At 36.1% G+C, this 22,549-nt stretch overlaps 1 protein-coding gene across 3 annotated transcripts in view; it reads right to left on the bottom strand.

The window, feature by feature from the left end:
* The window catches only part of WDR47 (WD repeat domain 47), a 57,852-nt gene that overhangs the window by 9,288 nt on the left and 26,015 nt on the right, over positions 1 to 22,549 (bottom strand). For all 3 annotated transcript variants that reach the window (XM_082656668.1, XM_082656669.1, XM_082656667.1), the window contains exons 5-10: positions 21,264 to 22,066; positions 16,658 to 16,781; positions 10,938 to 11,116; positions 6,623 to 6,883; positions 3,744 to 3,819; positions 1,792 to 1,949 (exon numbers count right to left, since the gene is read on the bottom strand). In XM_082656668.1, coding sequence (XP_082512794.1) covers positions 1,792 to 1,949; positions 3,744 to 3,819; positions 6,623 to 6,883; positions 10,938 to 11,116; positions 16,658 to 16,781; positions 21,264 to 22,066 — 1,601 coding nt within the window. The remainder of the gene's footprint in view (positions 1 to 1,791; positions 1,950 to 3,743; positions 3,820 to 6,622; positions 6,884 to 10,937; positions 11,117 to 16,657; positions 16,782 to 21,263; positions 22,067 to 22,549) is intronic.

Raw genomic sequence — 22,549 nt, 5'->3', positions numbered from 1 at the left:
CATCACAATACTGTTCTGCTGAAAACTTTCAGCAGCTTCCCACTGCACTCACCATAAAATCCAAAATGGATACAAAACTGCATGATTTAGTTCACATCTATCTCCGTAGCCTCATCACACTACCGCTCACAATACACCAGCCGATCTGAACTTGTTTTTGTTCCTTAAAAAGCCAAGCTCTTTCTCACTTCATGTTCCCTCTAATTACTATCTTATCCCTTCTCTTCACATGGCTAGGTTCTACTCATCCTCAGATCTCAGCTTTAACACATCTTCTTCAAAGAGGTCCTACTCTGACTCCCCAGTTCCCTCATCTCCCATTTTACTATGCTACAGCACCTTGTACTTTCTCTTCATAGCACCTACCGCAATGTATAATTAAATTTATTAGTGTGCCTATCTCCATAATATCCATCTTCGCCACTAAGACAGAAGTTCCATAGGTCAATGAACATGTTTGTTTTACTCACAACTATCCCCAAAGCCTAGCACATAGAAGGAGCTCAAAATATATTTGTTAAATAAATGAATTTATTTTCATAAAAATCAGTTTCTTCAAGGGAGTCTATGAAACATCTGTGCCAGCATGAGAAATACAAAAGAGGAAAGTCAATTTAAGATCAGATTAACCTTAAATACACAAAGTCTTTGGCTCTGCCTACATAATTGTTTTTCTTTTCCACGCCCTGATCTGGAATTCTGCCTATTCTCTCTCATATAATCCTACTTAACTAACACAATGAGCATCAATAAATTATATTACTATCATCTAACATGATCCCTATTCCCCTTCCCAACCTTTAAATGCTACTGCAGTCCAAAAGCCTAAATTTCTAGTTTCAGATAAGAGATATACCAAAAAATGCAAATAAATAATAATCTCGCCCCTCTGTTCTCCAAACTGGGGTTATAATAAAAAAGCCTAAGGGTTGTAAAAAGTTTCCAAAACATATTATGACATGTACTGCTTTTTATTTTTAAATTTTTAAAGATGTGTAGCTTGTTTTATTCGAGTGTTTTTGTCTACTGGTATGAAAACTATTCCATTTGTGGCCATTTCTCTAACCACAAAATCTACCAAATAGTTCTTGATCTTTATAATGCCTATTTATTTTGATAGTAAAAGCCTTGACAAATAAATTGACAAAAAGAGTTCAAATTCGGTTTTCTGTGAGATTATATCTAAGGTATATGCTTTCTCAGTAACTTTAAAGAATTAGTTGTACACCTAATACATAAGGTCATGTGCCTGGTTTTTTGCGACATATGCCTTTAAAGATATATCTCTTATTTTCAAATCCCATAATCTGTTAAAACAAGAGACTAAAATCAAAATTAGGTTGACCAAATGAAAATTGAATCTTTCTAGGTCAAAATGGTCAAATATCAGCAATTTCATATAGTTCAACCTAATACTTCTTTGAAGTTATTAGTATAAGACATTTTAAATTTTCTCCAAGTCTATAACCAGCAATACTTTGTCTTTATGTAATTAAGCTAGAAGGATCTTGCAGATTTTTTAAAAAATTAACAAAAACCATGTAAATAAAGACAACTAGACTATTGAGTGAACAATGGCCTAATCAAAAACATTTTATGAAAAACAACTTATAAAGTTAATCGATGATTCTTATGTATATTTCCTAAGTATTGAAAACGAAAATGTAAAAGCTTAATAAAAGGAAAAGAAATAAAAATTAAACACTACTGAATGGCAATTCTTAAAAAAGGGACCATATAGCTAAATTAAAAACTAAAGTAAGAATGGCACAATAAATCATCTGTCCTTACCTTGGATCAATTACTTCTGGATAGGCACATACTCTCAGAGTTTTTGAATTTGAACCAACAGCATATAGACCACCACCTGGATGAAAAGCCACTGCTCTAACAGCTTGTGTGTCTTCTAGGGTATTAATACAAACAAACTGCTTTTTTGTTTTGTCATCCTATGGAAAGAATGAATATGAAAGTCATTCTATAAAAAAATGAATTTGAAAGAATTTGTCTTTATCTCATTTTAAATTCATCTGAACTGTATTATTCACTTCACTTTAATGTTCATAATCTACAATCATACATTCTTTTGAATGGCAAATCCAAATTAAGCCCAATTTTTCTATTTTTGCTACTCATTGCTAAACTAAGCTCACATAGATCACAGACATTCAAGTTTTTCTTCGTTTACTATGACAAAATATAAGAATATGCATTCCCATATTAAGTTCTCTTTAACTGTCAAGGAAAAAAATAGCCCACATGTATAGTTCCTACAAAAACAGAAAACTGTTCATGTTTCTAAAAGTAGGAAATATAAAACACTATTATTTAATCATTTTAGGGTTAAAAAAAAAGTTTGCCATTATCTCCAGCAATGAATACTTTAATATTTCAAACTCAAATTGTAAAATACCCTTTTAAAACTGTAAAAATGATTTTAATCAGAAAATTTAATTTCAGCCTCATTTCTATTTTAAACTGTCAACCTGTCTGTCCACAGCTCTCTTCTGAGGAAGGCAAGTTGAAACAGCTCTGTATAAAAGCTTTGGTGACTGCTATTATTGGTATCATTTGAAACCACCCTGCTACCCTGACCAGGACTGGACCCTGGACCTGGAACAGAGCCCTCCAGGCTGGGTGTGGTGCACAGACCCAACCAAATTCTCTTTGTGTAGGTACTTGACATTCATACGTTCCAAAGGCAAATCACTTCAGCTCTGGTTGTATGCTGAGAGCTCTAGAATCCATAGTGATTATTATATCAATGAAGAGACTATACATCTCCCTACCCAAACTTTTATGTATTCAGCAATACATCCTCATGGGGGAGTAGGAGTTAAAGCTAATATATTACAATCTGTCTTACGTAACTGAATTGAATTCTTGTATTATTCATATCAATTTATTTGACTAGAAATACTACATTTTCCATTAATCCATATACAAGAAAGGTGACTATTTACCAAATGAATAGCATGGGTAGATAAGAGAAAAATGGAGGGGAATGACTAATTGATTAAATGGCCAATAGCACATTAATAATAATTACTAAGGGTTGCTTTACAGCAGAAGTGGCAGAGCCAAAATTAACTTTACCTGCTCTTCTCCAGTGTATTTAAATTTTTTTTTAATTTGTTGCCATTGAAAAAATAGATTTCACATAAAAATCTAACTTTCCAGCTTTTCTTGAAAATCAAAAGAACTAGAAACACTAGGCCAGCATATTTCTTTGTGCAAGGGACAAATATTCCTATGTACTTATCACAAAAATAGTCAACTTTATTCATTTATGTTACCTGTTTGGCCCCATAAGCATCTGAAATAATTATTGTTTATGGGGTTAAAATTTGAACTAGAGAAAATAAGATAGAGTGAAGGTGTATACTGGTTAGAGAAGGATATCGGGTTCCAAAGCAAAAAACAAATGCATTGATGAGAAGCCCAAAGGAGTAAAGATATAATAATACCTTAACTAATTAACCACAGGGTTCAGAGAGTAGTGACACAGCCCTAACTCATGCGCCAAGATCACCACTGGACAATTAATATGAATACTCTCAAAATGTGATTTCTCAGGCAACCCCTTCACTTCACTCAGTGAAAGCTCAACTACCCTGAGGTAACTACCAGCATTAACAATAATGACTATTTCTAAAGGTTGTTCTTTCTTTAAGTTGAGAATTCCTTGACAAAATTTGCAAGTAAATAGAAAAATAATGAACCTTCCTTCCCCTAAGTATTACCTCTTCCCCTCTTGATCTTGACAGATTCCCTGAAGAATCTCCAAGAGGTGGCTTAATGACCGAATGTTCTGATGAGCTGTGTGAATAGAAATTCAAGTACAGTTTACTCTGAATATCAAAACAGAAACTAACTTGTCCTTTCAATCTCTAATATTTATTTTTTTGGCAAATGACACCCACTGACTCCAGTCATAGTTACTCTCTGGAGTCATTTATTAAGAGGCTCTGGACTCATAACACAAAGCATAGTTAGTTGTAAGGAAGGAATGAGAAGCCATTCTAGAAAAGAGATTAAGTCAAAGTCTACAAATTTTATAGTCAGATGTCAACTACCTTTTCCCTGCTTAGTTCCAGAATCCTGGTTGCTATGCTTAAATACTAACCCAGGCAGGAACCTGGATTGCTCTTTAGAAAAATTATCTGGACCATGAAAAAAGACTAACAGAAACTTGACAGTTCAGGGTCCCACAATAAAACAATGTTTCCATTTAATCACTTTTTGGTGAGGCCAACAGGTAAACACATGCATCCATACATGTGGCCCTTCCTTCCAATCAGCTTTTTTAAAAAATGCCTCACTCCCAATAGTCAAATGCTTGAAGAAAGCCTCCTAAATAAAAACCAGAGACTAGAGTCTTCCCTGGTGGTGCAGTGGTTAGGACTCCATGCTTCCACCGCGGGGGCACTGGTTCCACCCCTGGTCAGGGAACTACGATCCTGCAAACCCTGAAATGCAGCCAAAAACAAAACAAAACAAAACAAAAAAAACGAAGAGTAAAATAAACAAGAAAGGAATTTGGAAGAAGGAAGACAATTAAGGAAACAAAAACTACAAAAATATAATTAAAATCCTAAGAAATATAAGGGGAAATAATGAATCCAGGAAACAAGAAAAATATCTATTAAAAAATATAAGGAAAATTAGAGAATAAGAGCTTAGAAAATAAAAATGATACCAGAAAAAATTAATCAATATAAAATGGAGGTAAGAAAATTGCTACATAAATGTTTTCGATATTCTAGCACTTAAGTTTCCAGCTTAAAAGAGCCCACGAAGTATCCAGCAAAATGAAGTAAAATAGACCTACTCTGATGTGTATCATCATGAAGTTTTAGAACATCAGGGAAGACAAAGTCCTAAAAAATCCCAGAGTGGAAAAAGCAGTAGTTCTCATACAAAGGATCATATCACAATGGCATCAGACTTTTCAATATGTATGTGAGCATGTAGCAATGACTCTGAAACTCTGAGAAATGATTTCCATTCTAGAATTCTATACTCAGCTATACTAACAAGTCAAATATGAAATACTTAGACATGCAAGATCTCAGAAACTTGTACTCTGATGTACCCCTTTTCAGAAAACTACATGAGATCCTAAAACAGGGGATCCAATACAGGGAACAGACAAAGGAAACTCCCAGGAGAACGGTGAAGGAAAGTCCCAGGACTATCTAGGCCTGAATAAAATGACTTAGAAGCAATGAATATAAAGTGAACCAGGAGTGATCTTGGAGGGGTATCTCCCAGGGGGAAAAAAAATGGAAAGAGAAAGTACCTAATATTTTTTACTGTAATGAGGAGTTTTATGATTTTACAGTTCTGTCACAGCATCTGCAGATAGTTTAGTACCAAGAAGACTAAGCATGTATACACATACACATGCACACCAAAAATGAGGCAATTACTCCCCCCCATGAAAAACAAAAAAGTTTTGTGAAAGGAAATATATTCATATTATATGACTCAGTTGTAAATAACATTTACATGGCCATAGTAATGTTAACACTGAATACCGATTTAAACAAAAACTGATGTATATTAGAAGAAGGTGTAGACAAAATTAATGTGTTGTGGGTAAGGTATGGTAGCTAAATCTAATTGGCAGGGAATCAAGGGATAATAAAAACAGCAATAGAAGCAGATTATTCAGAAATGTGGAGATACATAGCAAAAGTAACAGCTAACTAGGTTGAAAATGGCAGCCTACTGGAAACAGAAGTCATGGACAAAGATGGGTAAGAGAGGGGATTCTGTTTTGTTTTAAGCCTTGAAGTGCTATTTGTCCTTTTAAACCATGCATGTATATTACTTTGATAAAAATAAAAACCAATTTTAAAATCTGAGTTCTAGTTTGCTGGGTACACAAAACAAGTGTTATAGGAACTGTAATAAAGAAGCAAATATTAAATAAACTTATATTCTTAAGTATAAAACTAGAGTTTTTGATACTAAATGTATAAAGCTAATTCCTGTAAACATCCAAATGCCAAAAGCAAGTTATGCATTTTAAAACGAACTATTCCCAAAGGTGTTCAATATTATAATAGAGGAAGAAAATGCTCAACTATTCCCATTGCATAAACTAACACTTGTCTACTGATAACAAGATGAAAATTTTTCTCTGACTACTGAAAATATAAATATGCAAGAAGTCTCAATTGCTGTAACTACCAGAGCTGCCAAGACTGTCTTGCTGCAATCATTCCACCATGTCAGAAAACATCTTCTTGTGCCCTGGATGTCTGTGAATTAAAAGCTTATTTGTTGAAAGGTACCAATGGCAAGGGAAAAAACTGGGGAGAAGATAAAGCCTAAAACTGTATGATCTCTGAGTAAGATGGCTTATAAAAAAATAGAATTGCCTTGGTGGTGGTAAGAAAGCAAAAAGAAAAATAGGAGAATAAAGACTATTAAGAGACTCAGAAGTTAGTAGAAGAGAATATAGATAAATGAAGGCAGATCAGAAAAAAAAATTTTGTAGGTAATGAACTGTAAAAACTTTCATTTGTAAGGCTCCAAAGAGAAGTTCAACTTTCCAAGTCTATGTATTAGTATGAAGTTAACATTTCCAGGTCTAACAAAGTAAAGCACTTACATTTGGTTTCCACAAGAAGGTGATTCCTCAAGAAAAGGTGTGTGATTTATTGATCCAGGATTACTAGGAGTGCTTGTGTGAATATCTGAAGCATCATGTGTTAATCTCTGACTAGAGTCTTGGGATGGTGTAGAAAAACTAGTGATGGAAGAATTATTAGATCCATTGCCTTTGTTCCCATTACATTGCTGGTTGAGCGCTGGTACCTCATTACCAAGGCTATCCATTCCAATATTTAATTCACCTAGCTTTTGAATGGACCTATAAAATAAAACAACATAATTATATTAAAATAAAAACTTAGTCATATTCCTAACATATAGAAGACTGAAAATTTGAGAGGGTAAATACATGCACATATAACATATAATATATGACAAGTTTAGTACTAAAAATTACCATCATCAGTTTAAGACATAACCAAGAAACTGAAAGAAGATCCAAATTTTCCTATAGTATATCACTGTAAAGGAGACAGGCATAATGGGTATCACTGATTTTTTTTAAAGCACCTTTTACCATAAAAAAACAGAAAAAAAATCTGTTTCTTCTCCAGTACAACTTTGGTTCAATTTTCAACATGAAAATTAATTTCCCAAAATAATAAAAATATCACCACTATCAAATTTCTCACCAACAAAACAAAACAAGCCATTTTCATTTCATCTGTCTAGTAATGTCATATCAACTAAGAAATGGATGACTAGAGCAGGCCATGATGGGACAAAGTCAAGTGGCATCCCTATTATCCACACATTCACTCATTCATTCATTTATTCATTCTACAAAAACTATTTGCCAGGCTCTGATCTAGGCACTAGTGAGATAAAACAGGGAGCAAAACAAGGTGGCCTTGGGGTCTTTCCCTCACCGCAAGTCTCCCTACGTCAGGGTAGCCTGACTCCTTATGCTGGACTCAGGGCTCCAAAGGGCACAGAGGAAGCTGCCAGGCTCTCTTAAGATTTAGACCAGAACTGGAGAATCACTTTCTCCCGCCTAGATTTAGTATGAGAGAGGACTACATAAGGGATGTAACTACCAAGGGGTATTGTGGCTCACTGTATTTTCTGATTTACCTACATTAAACATTAGTGTTCGTGTGTGTGCTTGTGCATGCGTGCATGTGTATGTTTAGGGCTTAAAAAAGACTTTAGAAGAGCAGTTTAATATTATTAAAGGAATTGGCAGCCATTACTAAATATTTATCAGTTAAAATGTTTAACTAGACAGTACTTCTAATCGTCTATGAAACACTAATCCTGTGAAATGCTCCCCATAAAAAAAGATCCTGGGCTTCCCTGGTGGCGCAGTGGTTGAGAGTTCGCCTGCCGATGCAGGGGACGCGGGTTCGTGCCCCGTTCGGGAGGATCCCACATGCCGCGGAGCAGCTGGGCCCGTGAGCCATGGCCGCTGAGCCTGCGCGTCCAGAGCCTGTGCTCCGCAACGGGAGAGGCCACAACAGTGAGAGGCCCGTGTACAGCAAAAAAAAAAAAAAAAAGATCCTGAGTCAAATAAATGTGGGAAATGCTAAGTATAAAGAATCTAAAATGCAAATATCATATTGATTTTCTCAAAGTGGGGAGGATGGGGAAGGCCTATAATAAGTGCCAATTATTAGTGCCTATTATAAGTGCCAATTATTAGTAACAGAAACAAAATATCAAGAGGTATAAAGTAGTGATACAGTACTGTTAATAATAATCCTATCATGCTTTAGTTGATTTTTTTCAGTAAGTTCTATTACAGAACATGACTCTTATTTCTCTGCCTCTTTCTATGCCTCTGGGAAGGAAGAAACAAAATTTAATTCTGGAAACTGCTCTGCTGCTAGAATGATTTGGAAGACTAAAACATTAAGGGGAAAAAAGTATATTTTAATTTCTAGATTCTATCTCTATTCAATTTGTCCTTGGTATTAGTCAGGTACTTTAATGTCCTGGTACAGGCTCAGTTATATAAGGTCCAGAAGAAAAGGATTGAACTATTTTTTTTGTTTGTTTTTTTGTGGTACGCGGGCCTCTCACTGTTGCGGCCTCTCCCGTTGCGGAGCACAGGCTCTGGACGTGCAGGCTCAGCGGCCATGGCTCACGGGCCTAGCCGCTCCGCAGCATGTGGGATCTTCCCGGACCGGGGCACGAACCCGTGTCCCCTGCATCGGCAGGTGGACTCTCAACCACTGCGCCACCAGGGAAGCCCTGAACTATTATTTTAAAGAGTTAGAAAACAGAATAGATAAGAAATGGTTAAGACAACAACAGAGGGCTTCCCTGGTGGCACAATGGTTAAGAATCTGCCTGCCAATGCAGGGGACACAGGTTCAAGCCCCAGTCCAGGAAGATCCCACATACCGCGGAGCAACTAAGCCCATGCACCACAACTACTGAACTTGCGCTCTAGAGCCCGCAAGCCTCAACTACTGAGTCCTCATGCCACAACTACTGAAGCTCACGTGCCTAGAGCCCATGCTCCACAACAAGAGAAGCCACCGCAATGAGAAGCCCGTGCACCGTAATGAAGAGTAGCCCCCTCTCGCCGCAACTAGAGAAAGCCCGGGCGCAGCAACAGAGAATTTATATGAAACTAATTTACGAAAACTTAGGATAAACACCCATTCATATTTATTTATAATAGACCTGGTTATCCTATGGATTTTTATAACATACTTACCTTTAGTACAATTTAAAATTCTAATCTCTAAAGAAATTGAGAACAGTTGTTAAACAATAAATATGCTCTAAACTGAACCTAAATTATAAGAAATAATTTGAATTCTATTTATTATTGTCTTTAAAGGAAGAATAAACCATCTGGAATAGTTTAACTTTTTTTCTGAGAAAGGACATCTTACTACTACCAGAATCACAGAACCTTGCCACTTCATGTTCTGACTTAATGCTAGGTATCTGCTTTCACTGAAAAATAAAAGTCAGGAAGTCAAACTGCAACCATGACTTACTGATATGAAGATGACATCCAAGAACTAGAAGTAGCAATTCATCAAATTAGGATAATTCTCATAAGCCACTGACTTGATCAGAGGTGATAATTAAACGACCCTCAAACTGAATGTTCAGAAGCCTACCTAGACTCTATAGATTACCACTAATACAAGTTCCTTGTGTGAAGGTTTGAAGACAGGATCAGTTTCAGGCTCACTGACTTGCATAACACGCAGAGTGTCAAGCAGATTACTTCCAATATTACTGAACCAAGTAAAGACAGTCTCCACTGCATTGCCATATTATAATCATGATGATAGCCAACATTTATGGCATACCTCCTATATGCTAGAAATTATTCTAAGTAATTTTTTATGTATGCTAATTCAATCTTCCAACAACCCTTGCTCATTTAAATATACATATTCAGGCTTCCCTGGTGGTGCAGTGGTTAGGAATCTGCCTGCCAATGCAGGGGACACGGGTTCAAGCCCTGGTCCAGGAAGATCCCACATGCTGCGGAGCAACTAAGCCCGTGCACCACAACTACTGAGCCTGTGCTCTAGAGACCGCTAGCCACAACTACTGAGCCCATGTGCCACAACTACTGAAGCCCACGCTTCTAGAGCCCATGCTCTGCAACAAGAGAATCCACCACAATGAGAAGCCTGCGCACCGCAATGAAGAGTAACCCCGGCTCGCTGCAATGAAGACCCAACGTGGCCAAAAATTAATTAATTAATTTTTATAAATAAATAAACATTCTGGTTTACTGATTTCTAAAAAAAAAAAGTTACCATATATTTACCTCCTATAGTTAAAAATAACATAAGTTCATACTGTCTTGGCAGAAATTATAAGAAAGAATCATTTTACTATACTGAATTCAATAGAATCTGAGAGTTTAAGCTCTCAAAATAACAATAAAAATAACAGGTAACACTTAATATAGTGCTTACTCTATGCCAGGTACTTTTTTAAGCACTTTACGTGGATTAACGCGTTTAATCTTCATGGCACCCCTGTGAAATAGATGAGGAAAGAAGCAAATAGAAGGTAGTAACTCCCTCTAGGTCCTCAGCTACCCTGGGACAGGGCTGGATCCAGAAGTAGTCTACTTCCAGGCTATGTGCTGAAACCACCACTCTCACTGCTCCCTTTGCTTAGATGTGAAAGGCCATTTAAAGGGAAGAAGGACAAAACCAGATGAGCCCTCAGAATGCTGTGAATGGAAGAGATTAAGTAACTCGACACTACTTGAAACACTTAAAAAGCCTTAAAATTTCAAACTATACACAGCAAGTAGCAGTTGCTGCATGCTCTTAATAGCTTTTAAATAATTCCTTACATTTAAAAAAGTGACTAAAAAGACTGACCTATTGAGGAATTGTTCAGTAAGATTCTGCTGCTGATCAGGACCATCCTCCTGATTCACACCTCCTTCAAGCAGCATCTGTTGGTATATCTGTCGCTGTTGCTCCTTCTGTTCTAAATGCTGTTGATAGCGTAATCGCTGCCTATAATATTCTTGAAATTGTTCTGTTGAATCTCGAAGCTTAAAAATATTAGAAAAAATAATATATTTGAGCAGACTACAATTGAATATGTCACCACTCAACAGTAACTTCTATAAGTGCTGAATAAAACATACAGATAGCTATAAATAACAATCAGAAAGTACTTAATATATTGGCTCTTTGAAAAATAACATAGTATCCATGAGTCTTAACAGTCAAGTAGATCAGATCAGTTAATTTGCTGAATTCCACAGCAAGAGACTGACCAAAATGAATGGTCATCCTGGATCCCTAACACCAAATAAAAATACAAGTTACAGTTGTCACAAGGGAAACATAGATAGAGAATACAAATGTAGATACAGACAAACACAAATCTATCTATATTACTAGAAAAAAAAATACTGAGGGACTACATTAATATTTAATAAGCACAATATTAATCTTATCCAACACACTTGACTTAAGCATGTACGTGGCTTAATAGGTTAATCTGGAGGGAAGCTTATAAAATTTCCCTCAAAAACAATACTTTAATTCAAAGAGCCTTTCACAAGAAAGTAGAATAAATGGATGTTAAACTTAGCAGTCTCAACATTCCTTCCTCACTCTTCTAGAAGCCAACTTAAAGGACTTAGATATCATAGTGAATTCAAATACTGGCAAAGAAAGATTCCTGCCAAGCCAGAGTCTGGTCACACTACACAGGTCACGTGAACTGGAACAAATCAGTCATCTCTAAACTTGGCCAACACTGATAATAAGCTTATCTAAGAGTCTTGTACCGCTAACCAAAGCTAAAACTGTCTCCCTTTTCCAGAAAATAGTAACAGTCCCCCTTTACTTCATAACTTATAGCAATAACTCTGAGACAAAATTATCTGTATGTTCCTTAAAAAAATTTTTGTTGTAAGATACAAATATTGTAATTTTAACCATTTTTCAGTGTACAATTCAGTGGCATTAGATTCATAGTATTGTACAACCATCACTATTATCTATTTCCAAAAATTTTCATCACTCCAAACAGAAATTCCATAACCATTAAGCAATAACTCCTCACTTCCCTCTCCCCCCTAACCCCTGCTAACTTCTACTTTCTGTCTCTATAAATTTGCCTATCCCAGATATTTCATATAAATGGAATCATACAATATTTGTCCTTTTGTGTCTGGCTTATTTCACTTAACACGATGTTTTAGAGGTTCATCCAAGTTGTAGCATATCATTCCTTTTTATGGCTGAATAATATCCCATTGTATCAATATATCACTTTTGTTTATCCATTAACCTGTGGATGGACATGGGTTATTTCTACCTTTTGGCCACTATAAATAATGCTGCTATGAACATGGATGTACAGATATCTGTTTGAGTCCTTGCTTTCAATGCCTTTGGGTATATACCTAGAAGTGAAATGACTGGGTCATACAGTAATTCTATATTTAGGTTTTTGAGGTACCATGAAACCACAGTAACAGCACCATTTTACATACCAACCAGCAATGTGTGAGTGCTCAAATTTCTCTATTTCTTCATCAACACGTGTTATTTTCCATTGCTCTGATTTTAGCCATTTTAGTAGTTGTGAAGTTATATTTCATTGTGGTTTTGATTTACATTTCCCTAATGACAAGTGATGTTAAGCATCTTCTTCATGTACTCACTGGCCATTTATAGACATTTAGCCAATTTGCAGAAATGTCTATTCAAGTCCTTTTTTAGACTGGGTTTTTTTGTTGTTGAGTTGTAGTAGTTCTTTACATATTCTAGATATTAAACTCTTGCCAGATAAATGATTTGCAAATATTTTTCCCATTCTGTAGGCTGTCCTTTCACTTTCTTGATAATGTCCTTTGATGCACAAAAGGTTTTTTTCAAAAATATTTATTTATTTATTTTGGCTGCCCTGGGTCTTAGTTGTGGCATGTGGGATCTTTTAATTGCAGCATGTGGGCTCTTAGTTACAGCATGCAGACTTCTTAGTTGTGGCATATGTGTGGGACCTAGTTCCCCGACCAGGGATCGAACCCGGGCCCCCTGCATTGGGAGCATGGAGTCTTACCCACTGGACCACCAGGGAAATCCAAAAGTTTTTAATTTTGATAAAGTCCAATTTATCAATTTTTACATTTGTTGCTTAAGCTTTGGTATCATATGTAAGAACACATTACAAAATCTAAGGTTGTGAAGATTTATCCCTTTGTTTTCTTCTAAGAGTTTTATACTTTTAGATCCTATACTTAAGTTGTTGATCTATTTTTAGTTAATTTTTATATATGTTGTGAGGTAGAGGTCCAACTTCATTCTTTTGCATGTGGAAATCCAGTTGATCTAGCATCATCTGTTGAAAAGACTATTTTTTCCCCCACTGAATGGACTTGGCACCCTTGCCAATAATCAGTTGGTCACAGATATACAGAATTATTTCTGGTCTCTCAATTTATTCTATTGGTCTATATGCCTATCCTTATACAAGTACCACACAGTTTGGATTACTGTAGCTTTGTAGTAAGTTTTGAAATTATGAAGTGTGACTCCTACAACTTTGTTCTTCTTTTTTCAAAATTGTTTTGGCTATTCAAGGTCCCTTGCAATTCCATATGAATTTGAGTACTGACTTTTCCATTACTGCAAAAGAGGTGGCGGAATTTTTATAGGAATTGCATGGAATCTGTAAATAATACTGGGGTAGTACTGACATCTTAACAGTATTAAATCTTCCGATCCATTAACACAGAATGTCTTCAATTATTTAGATCTTCTTTAACTTCTTTCAGCAATGTTTTGTAGATTTTAGCATAAAAGTCTTTCAACTCCTTAATTTATTCCCAGATATTTTATCCTTTTATATGCTGTTGCAAATGAAATCGCTTTCTTTCTTTTTTTTTTTTTTTTGCGGTACACGGGCCTCTCACTGTTGTGGCCTCTCCCGTTGCGGAGCACAGCTCCAGACGCGCAGGCTCAGTGGCCACGGCTCACGGGCCCAGCCGCTCCACGGCATGTGGGATCTTCCCGGACTGGGGCACGAACCTGTGTCCCCTGCATTGGCAGGCAGACTCTCAACCACTGCGCCACCAGGGAAGCACTGAAATCGCTTTCTTAATTTCCTTTTCTGATTGTTCATTGTTAGTGTATAGAAACACAACTGATTTTTATGTGTTGATCTTGTACCCTGCAACTCTGTTGAACCTGTTTATAAGCTCTAGTAGCTGTCTTGTGAATTATTCATGATTATATATATAATATTCATGTCATCTGTGAATAGAGATAGCTTTACTTCTTCCTTTCCAATTTATTTCTTTTTCTGGTCTAACTGCTCTGGCTAGAACTTCTAATAAATGTTGAATAGCAGCAGTGAAAGCAGGCATCCTTATCTTTGTTCCTGACCTTAGGGAGAAAGCTTCTACTCATTAACTATTGAGTATGCTGTTAGGTTGGGTTTTACATAAATGATCTTCAGCATGCTGAGGAAGTTCCATTCTATTCTTAGTTCTCTGAGAGCTTTTATCAGCAAAGTGTTTGATTTTCTCAAATGTCTTTTCTGCATCAATTGAGATGATTGCATGTTGTTTCTTTTTTTCCTTCATTCTATTAATGTGATGTATATTAAACTGATTGTTTTTTATGTTGAACCACCTTGCATCCTGCAATCAATCCACTTGGTCAGAATGCATAATCCTTTTAATATGCTGATGGATTTGGTTTACCAGTATTTTGTTGATTTTTGCTTCTATGTTTATAAGAGGTATTGGTCTGTAGTTTTCTTTTCTTGTAATATTTTCACTTGGTTTTGCTATCCGGGTAATGCTGGCCTCACAGAATGAGTTAGGAAGTGTTTCCTCCTCATATTTTTTGGAAAATTTTGAGGATTGTTAACGCTTCCTAAATGTTTGTAGAATTCACCAGTAAAGCCATCTGATCCCAGTCTTTTCTCTGTTGAGAAGTTTTTTGATTACTGATTCAATCTCTTTACTCATTATACATCTGTTGAGATTTTCTATTTCTTTCTGAGTCAGTTTAGTAATTTGTGTTTCTAAGGAATTTGTCCATTTCATCTAAGTTGTTTAATTTGTTGGCTTACAACTGGTCACAGTATTCTCTTATAATCTTTTCATTATTGTAAGGTTGATAGTTTTATTTTTGATTTTAGTTATTTGTGTTTTGTTTTTCTTTGTCAGTCTAGCTAAGGGCTTGTCAATTTTATTGATCTTTTAAAAGAACTAACTTTTGGTTTTGTTGATTCCCTCTGTTGTTTTCCTTTTCTCTATTTTATTTCTCTCTCTTCTAATCTTTATCATTTCCTTCCTTCTGCTAGCTTTGGGTCTAGCTTGCTCTTCCTTTTCCTAGCTCTTCAAGGCATAAAATTAGGTTATTGATTTGAGATCTTTCTTCTTTTTTAATGTAAGCATTTGCAGCTATAAATTTCTCCCTGAGCACTGCTTTTGCTGCATTCCATAATTTTGTTGTATATTTGGTATGTTGTACTCATTTTCAGTAGTCTCTAAGTATTTTCTAATTTCCCTTGTGATTTCTTCTTTGATCCAGTGGTTGTTTAAGAGTGTGTTGATTAATTTTTACAAATTTTGGATTTAAAAATTTTCCTTCTGTTATCAATTTCTAGCTTCATTCCACTGTGGTCAGAGGAGATACTTTACATGATTTCAGATCTTTTAAAAGTTATTGAGACTTGTTTTGCATCCTAACACATGGTCTATCCTGAAGAACACTGCACGTGCACTGGAGAAGAATGTGTATTCTACTATTGTTGAGTGTTCTATAGATGTCTATTACGTCCAGTTGGTTTACAGTGTTGTTCAAGTCCTCTATATCCTTACTGATCTTCTGTTATATGTTCTATCCATTACTGCAAGTGGGGTATTGATGTCTCCAACTATTATTGCAGAACTATTTCTCCCTTCAGCTCTGCCAATGTTTGCCTCATATATTTCGGGATTCTGTTGTTTTGTGCATATCCATATGTACTTTTAAGAAAAATTTTTCTACTTCATTCTAAATATTTAGTCAAAACCAAAAAAACTTATTCAACTTATTAAACCTACCTACTCACTCCTTATAAGTGGGGATAATATATATAAGATAAAATTTACACCCTATTTCACAGTACAATTTCCTTCCCAAAGCACCACAGAAAAATAATCTGGAACTCTAAAGGCTTAGATAAAGTATTATTCTATATTATAAATGTCACAATTTCTTGCTCATTAAATCTAATTAGCAAAATACAGAGCATATATCTTAAAAATACAAGCTGTCCGCATTTAATGCAAGTTCAATTACATGAGTGCTCAAACATGTAGGAGCAATGTCAACTGTGATATTTTAAATTGTTAATAAATCCATCCATTAAAAATGCTCCAAAATATACAGTGATAACGAAAAATACTATAAATTCTTAAGGAAGAGGGGAGAAAATGATCTAATAAATAAGAAAATCTAGATATTCTCTCTCCTACTCTCAAATATCAGACAATTCTTTTTAAATTCTATCCAAGCAAATAGTATTACTTCTTACAAAGAGAATAACTCTGAAAGACTCGAGGTGTAGTAAATATTACCTCATTTTTTTCTTGCTTAGCTGGTCCTGAATTCTGTGCTCCATTTGCAGGCTCTTTTTCTGAAACTGAACTCTGGCCCAGGATTTCACTGCTGATAGGCCGCTGTGCCTCGACAGGTGTATCACTTCAGGGCAAAAAAACAAAAAGGAAGAGGTAGGGGTAAAGAAAAACATATTGTAGTTAGAGAAATTTTATTTTAAAAAGTGAATATTTAGCCTAAGTGTTTATCAAATGCACAAAAACAGATTTTTAAATTTTACTTTCTTCTCTTTTTTTTTTTTTTTTTTTTTTTTGCGGTATGCGGGCCTCTCACTGCTGTGGCCTCTCCCGCTGCGAAGCACAGGCTCCGGACGCGCAGGCCCAGCGGCCATGGCCCACGGGCCCAGCCACTCCACGGCATGTGGGATCCTCCCAGACCGGGGCACGAACCCGCGTCCCCCTGCATCGGCAGGCAGACTCTCAACCACTGCGCCACCAAGGAAGCCCACTTTCTTCTCTTAAGTACACTATGTAAGGGATTTTTTAAAATAGAATGTGCTTATAATGGAAGAGCACTGGATTATTAAGCAAGGACGGTAGGGGCTCCCATCTAAAATAATGTGTGTGACCTTGGGAAAATCACTTACATTCTCTGTGGCTCAGCTTCACCTACGAATTAATAGGTTAGATGACCTAAGGCCTACACTCTCTTAAAGAACTCTTAATCTGTTATTTTGTTATCCAAACATCAATTTTCTTTCCTCTAATATATTTCAATAAAATTTTAAGAATAGTTGAGATTTTATTAAAAGGCTTTCTTTGATTTGCACTTAACACAAAAGCTAAACATACCTCTTTCAAATTAAAAAAAAATTTATACTAATTATTTTTATTTATTTATTTAAAATTTATTTTATTTTTGGCTGTATTGAGTCTTTGTTGCTGTGCGCAGGCTTTCTCTAGTTGCGGCGAGCGGGGGCTGCTCTTCATTGCAGTGTGTGGGCTTCTCATTGCAGTGGCTTCTCTTGTTGCAGAGCACAGGCTCTAGGCGTGCAGGCTTCAGTAGTTGTGGCACACGGGCTCAGTAGTTGTGGCTCATAGGCTCTAGAGCTCAGGCTCAGTAGTTGTGGCGCACTGGCTTAGTTGCTCCACGGCATGTGGGATCTTCCCGGACCAGGGCTTCAACCGTGTCCCCTTCATTGGCAGGCGGATTCTTAACCACTGCACCAGGGGAAGTCCTCAAATATTTTTAATGTATACTAATTAGTAAGCTTGATGTCTTATGTCAGGTTGTTCCTAACAGTCTTCTAAAATACTAGCAATTTCTACTTTCATATTTATGCTGTTCAAAGTTTTTAATAACTAAGATTATCCAAAGATGACAAATACCACATTCACATAGATTACCTATCAGTAAAAGGCACCATAGGAACAAGTACAAAAGTAAAGTGATATTTGTCTTCAATGAATTTGATTAGGAGATGACTTCCTAATGGCCTCTCCAGGCAGAAGTATGTAAGACATATCAAAATATAGGTCTAGGGTTTAGGAAAGCAGAGCTAGACAGTCATCTTCACAAAGGCACCATTAGTTAGCAGCCTAGTAGTCTTAAGTACCTAAACATACATACACACACATGCACCCTGAGGAGGAAGTAGAAAGACCTGGGAAGAGTTTTCAGCTATCAGACTGTGCTGTAAGCTGCTAGTGACCATAGGAAGCCCCATTTTAGTCCATAAATTGAATTTGTAAGAGTTATTAACTGTATAGAGATAGAATAAAACAACCTTTATAAAGTAACATTTGATTTAATTTTGCAATTTATACAGCACTTCCACATGCATTATCTCACTTAACTTGCACAATAACCTGTAAAATAGGTTAAAACTCCCACTTCACACATGAAGAAACAGACTCAAAAAAGTCATTTTCCCAAAAATACACAGTAAATAAAGCTAGAACTTGAATCCAGGTCTTCAGACTCCAAATCCAATGCTGGCACATGTATGCGAATAGATCTTTTTCCTGCCATTTAATTTTGAGACCATTATATTGTATAGTCACAGCCTGTGTATTTCAACTGATTTTTATTCCTTTTTTATTTTGAGTTGGTTTCTGTTCGAGTGAAAAGATATCCTTCAAAATACCACACACTCTTTTATAAACTTTTCTTCTGTGTTTTATCTTCTTCTTCACCATAGTAACTCAATCATACCCTGGGGATGCAGCACAGTGCTAGCACAGAGAAGACAATCAAATATTTTTAAATGAATACTGACTTCAAATTACCACAAGCAGGAGTTTCTTTATGCTGCATTTTAACATAACTGATCTGAGCTTTCCAATATTTTTTAATTACACCTAAAATATTCTTTAAAACCAGGTAAACTTTTTTCCAAAGTAAATTTTTATACTTTATCCACAGCACAATAGCTCTCCCATAGTATGTTATTAGTAGCCCTTTTGACACACTGTACTTTCCAAGGGTATGGACCCTGAACAGGGGAAATTTATATTTATTAAGCACTAGGCACATGTTTACCACTCTGCAAGTCAACACTCTATTTTATAGAGGAGGTCACTGAGGCTCAGAGAGTAACCATCCCAAGATCACACAACTAGAAAATGGCAAGGCTACAGTTCAAACCCAAGTCTGACTCCAAAGACCATGTTCTATTCATTGTTCTACACTGCTTTGTCCCATAAGTTTTCCAATTTCAGAGACATGACAGATGTTTTCTGGGTTATTACTACTGCTCAGCTAAAAACACATATATTACTTACCTTTTGACATGTCACGTTTTACCCCACTGTTTATTCTATAATGGTCTAATAACTTATATTCCACTTCTTTCCATCTTTATTCAGTCATTCCTCAATTTATAGTACTTTCTTTACATAGGGAATAGCACATGTAGAGTCAAATTTGCCTGGATTTTTGTGTGTCTTTTTTCTTTATAAAGACAATCCCACTGGTGCACAATTCAAAACGTGCTATTCATTTTATCAACCAAGAATATCCTATCATCTCATGTACTCAGAAGAATATCAGCAGTTCCCCCAGAATTGAAGCCCAGCATCCCAGACAATGAGAATTTTCTCTAAGGGGATCAGAAAGTCCAAGAAAACTTTAAGATAGTCTCTACCAATGCTCAAGATTCTCTATTCCTTTAGGATTTAGATAATAGGATGCTCTTACATTAAATTATATTCATTCGTTTTTATCACTAGATATCATCTTAATCTTTCAAATATAAAATACAGAGCAATAAGATGCCTTAGGAAGTCACCCTAGGCTTTGGGAAGTCCCTCACTTAACTGATCCCAGAATCCTCTCCTCTCTTTAAAGAACATTAAAGAAAATCACACCCACCCACCCCAACAATCTCACAGCAACTTAACAGAAAATGCTTCCATAAATATTTATCCTGTAATTCTTGTGCCTTAACCCTTAACTAAAGATCTCCTCCTGTTGTAATTAGAAATAGAAATTCCAAGTCCAGTGCTCCTTCTTCAATAAAGAATGCCTCCAACTCTCCTATATGAATAGTAAAAGGTTTAGGTTTAGTTTTTGTGCTTTTAATAAACTTATTGCAGTCGATAGTAATACTTCATAGCATCAACTCTGAGTATAGGAAACCAGGATGTGTCCCCAGTAGGTTTCCTGGAAAATGGAGGCAGGAAGTTTCCTAAGCCTTGAAATAAAGAACTGCTAATCAGGAAATTATTATTTCAAGCCAGGTTTGAAGGAAAAAGTGGTAGTTTTAATACTTAATTTTCTCATGTATGTATATAAAGAATTACTAAAAAATGATAAGTGGAAATAAACAGAGATTTTTATACATACATGTTCAATACAGTAATATTTACAGGAAACAGTCTACTCTCTTACAATAAGGAACTAGGTAAAATTATGATCCAGTCATACAATGGAATACTGCACACACCATTAATCACTGACCTCAATAAATGTTTAAAAATATGGGAGGGGCTTCCCTGGTGGCACAGTGGTTGAGAGTCCGCCTGCTGATGCAGGGGACACAGGTTCGTGCCCTGGTCAGGGAAGATCCCACATGCCGTGGAGCAGCTGGGCCCGTAAGCCATGGCCACTGAGCCTGCGGTTCCGGAGCCTGTGCTCCACAACGGGAGAGGCCACAACAGCGAGAGGCCCGCGTACCGCAAAAAAAGAAAAATATATGGGAAAACATCATGATTTATCAAGTGAAAAAAGCAAATTATATGAAAATATATATAGCACCTTCTCAATTTTTAAAAATGTATTCATTGGAAAAATGTTGGTCATCTAAGCGCAAGATTGTGTGGGATTTTAATTCTCTTATTGATATCCTTCCATATTTTCCAAAATTTCTTCAATGCACATGTACTGCCTTTATAACTAGCAAAATGATAATACGGGATACAAAAATAAAGGTTTTCCCTGATAACTGTAATTATCAAAATTTTTAAAACGCCTTATAAATAAAGTTTTAAAGACTAACTTTCAACTAAATGGACTTGAACATTTCTAAAACACACACACACACACACACACACACACACACACACACCCCAATTAGATTATCTCACACTTGTGGAGATCTCCCAATTTTCATGAGCAAATACTTACCGTTCAGGGGATTCTTCATAAATACTGTGACATTCTGTATTCTCAAGCATAAGACTTCTACTGAGGTTTTGTACCCCTGGATAATGGAAGTTAGCAAAGGAGTGTGACATTGGAGAAGTTTTGTTCCCAAGGTCTGAAATTCTCTTATCATGACTGGTTAGTCCACAAGTGAGGCCATCTAAAGCAGGATTCAGAGAGCGGGTCATATAGGCATCAGCTGATTGAGGCCTTCTCAATGGAGATGATGGATAGGGAGAAAGTTTGCTGATAAGAGGAGTCAAAAGATCAGCATATGCAGCTTTTGTGGGTTTCAGAAGTTTGTCAACATGAATATTAAGCATTTTCTGTTCAAAAGCACAAGAGAAGACCGAAGATGGGAGATTCTGAAGCCATGACAATAAACTCAGATCCAAATCATCACAACCATTACCACATAAGAGGTCGATACCAAGTAGTACTTCACTTTCTGTAATTTCTTCTCCAGTTGCTTTACTTTGACAAAATTCTACACAGCATTCATAAAGTAGGCCCTTCATTACAAGCTGAAATAAACGATTGTTACTTGCTTTAAAACCAGCCTCACTTAGCTTCCTATCAGCAGGGATGAATTCTGCAACCATGACACAAGCCTCTTCAAAACAGTGAACTCGTGCAGTGCTGGGATTCCAGTCCTTAAATTCAGCATGATTGGTCAGACGAGGCAAAGTCAAAAGCAAACAGAGCTTGCTGTAATCATCTTTAGAAGGACAGTACTCTTCTAGGGCATGTAAACATTGCACAGCTTCTTGCATGGTAAATTCCAGCTGTAAGAAAAATATAAGTGATTGCTATAAAGAGAGATGCTATGAGATATGAAAACAATGAGAGTATTTTATTCAAATATAAAGACACTTTACGAACTTTCACAAACTGTTCAATTGCAAAAGGATAAACTCATGTCACAGAATACTCATATAATTGTGGGCTATTTAACAAGTTTCAAGTCAGGAACCAAAATGTTTTTTACTCCTAAAATAAAGATTTTAAAATTTGGTTATTAGCACATTAAACTTTTACCTATAAAAAAAGTGTTGTAATTCAGACTTAATACTATCATTTTCAAATGTATAATTTTTTAAGAGTAAGGATAATTAAGTTTTCTAGCAATGAAACTGAAGCATGCCAAAATTCAATTATTTATTATAGCTTGCTATCACTCCAGCTTACTCAAAAAGCAAAAGAGCCATCCTCAAACTTACCTTAGGACAAATGTGTGTGGGGAGAGAAAGCAAATCAAGAAAGGGAAC

The sequence above is a fragment of the Grampus griseus genome (genome assembly GCF_964374135.1).
Source record: "Grampus griseus genome assembly, chromosome: 1".
NCBI classification, from domain to species: Eukaryota; Metazoa; Chordata; class Mammalia; order Artiodactyla; family Delphinidae; genus Grampus; species Grampus griseus.
Note: the sequence above shows the minus strand (reverse complement) of the source record. Positions and strands in the feature narration are given on the sequence as shown.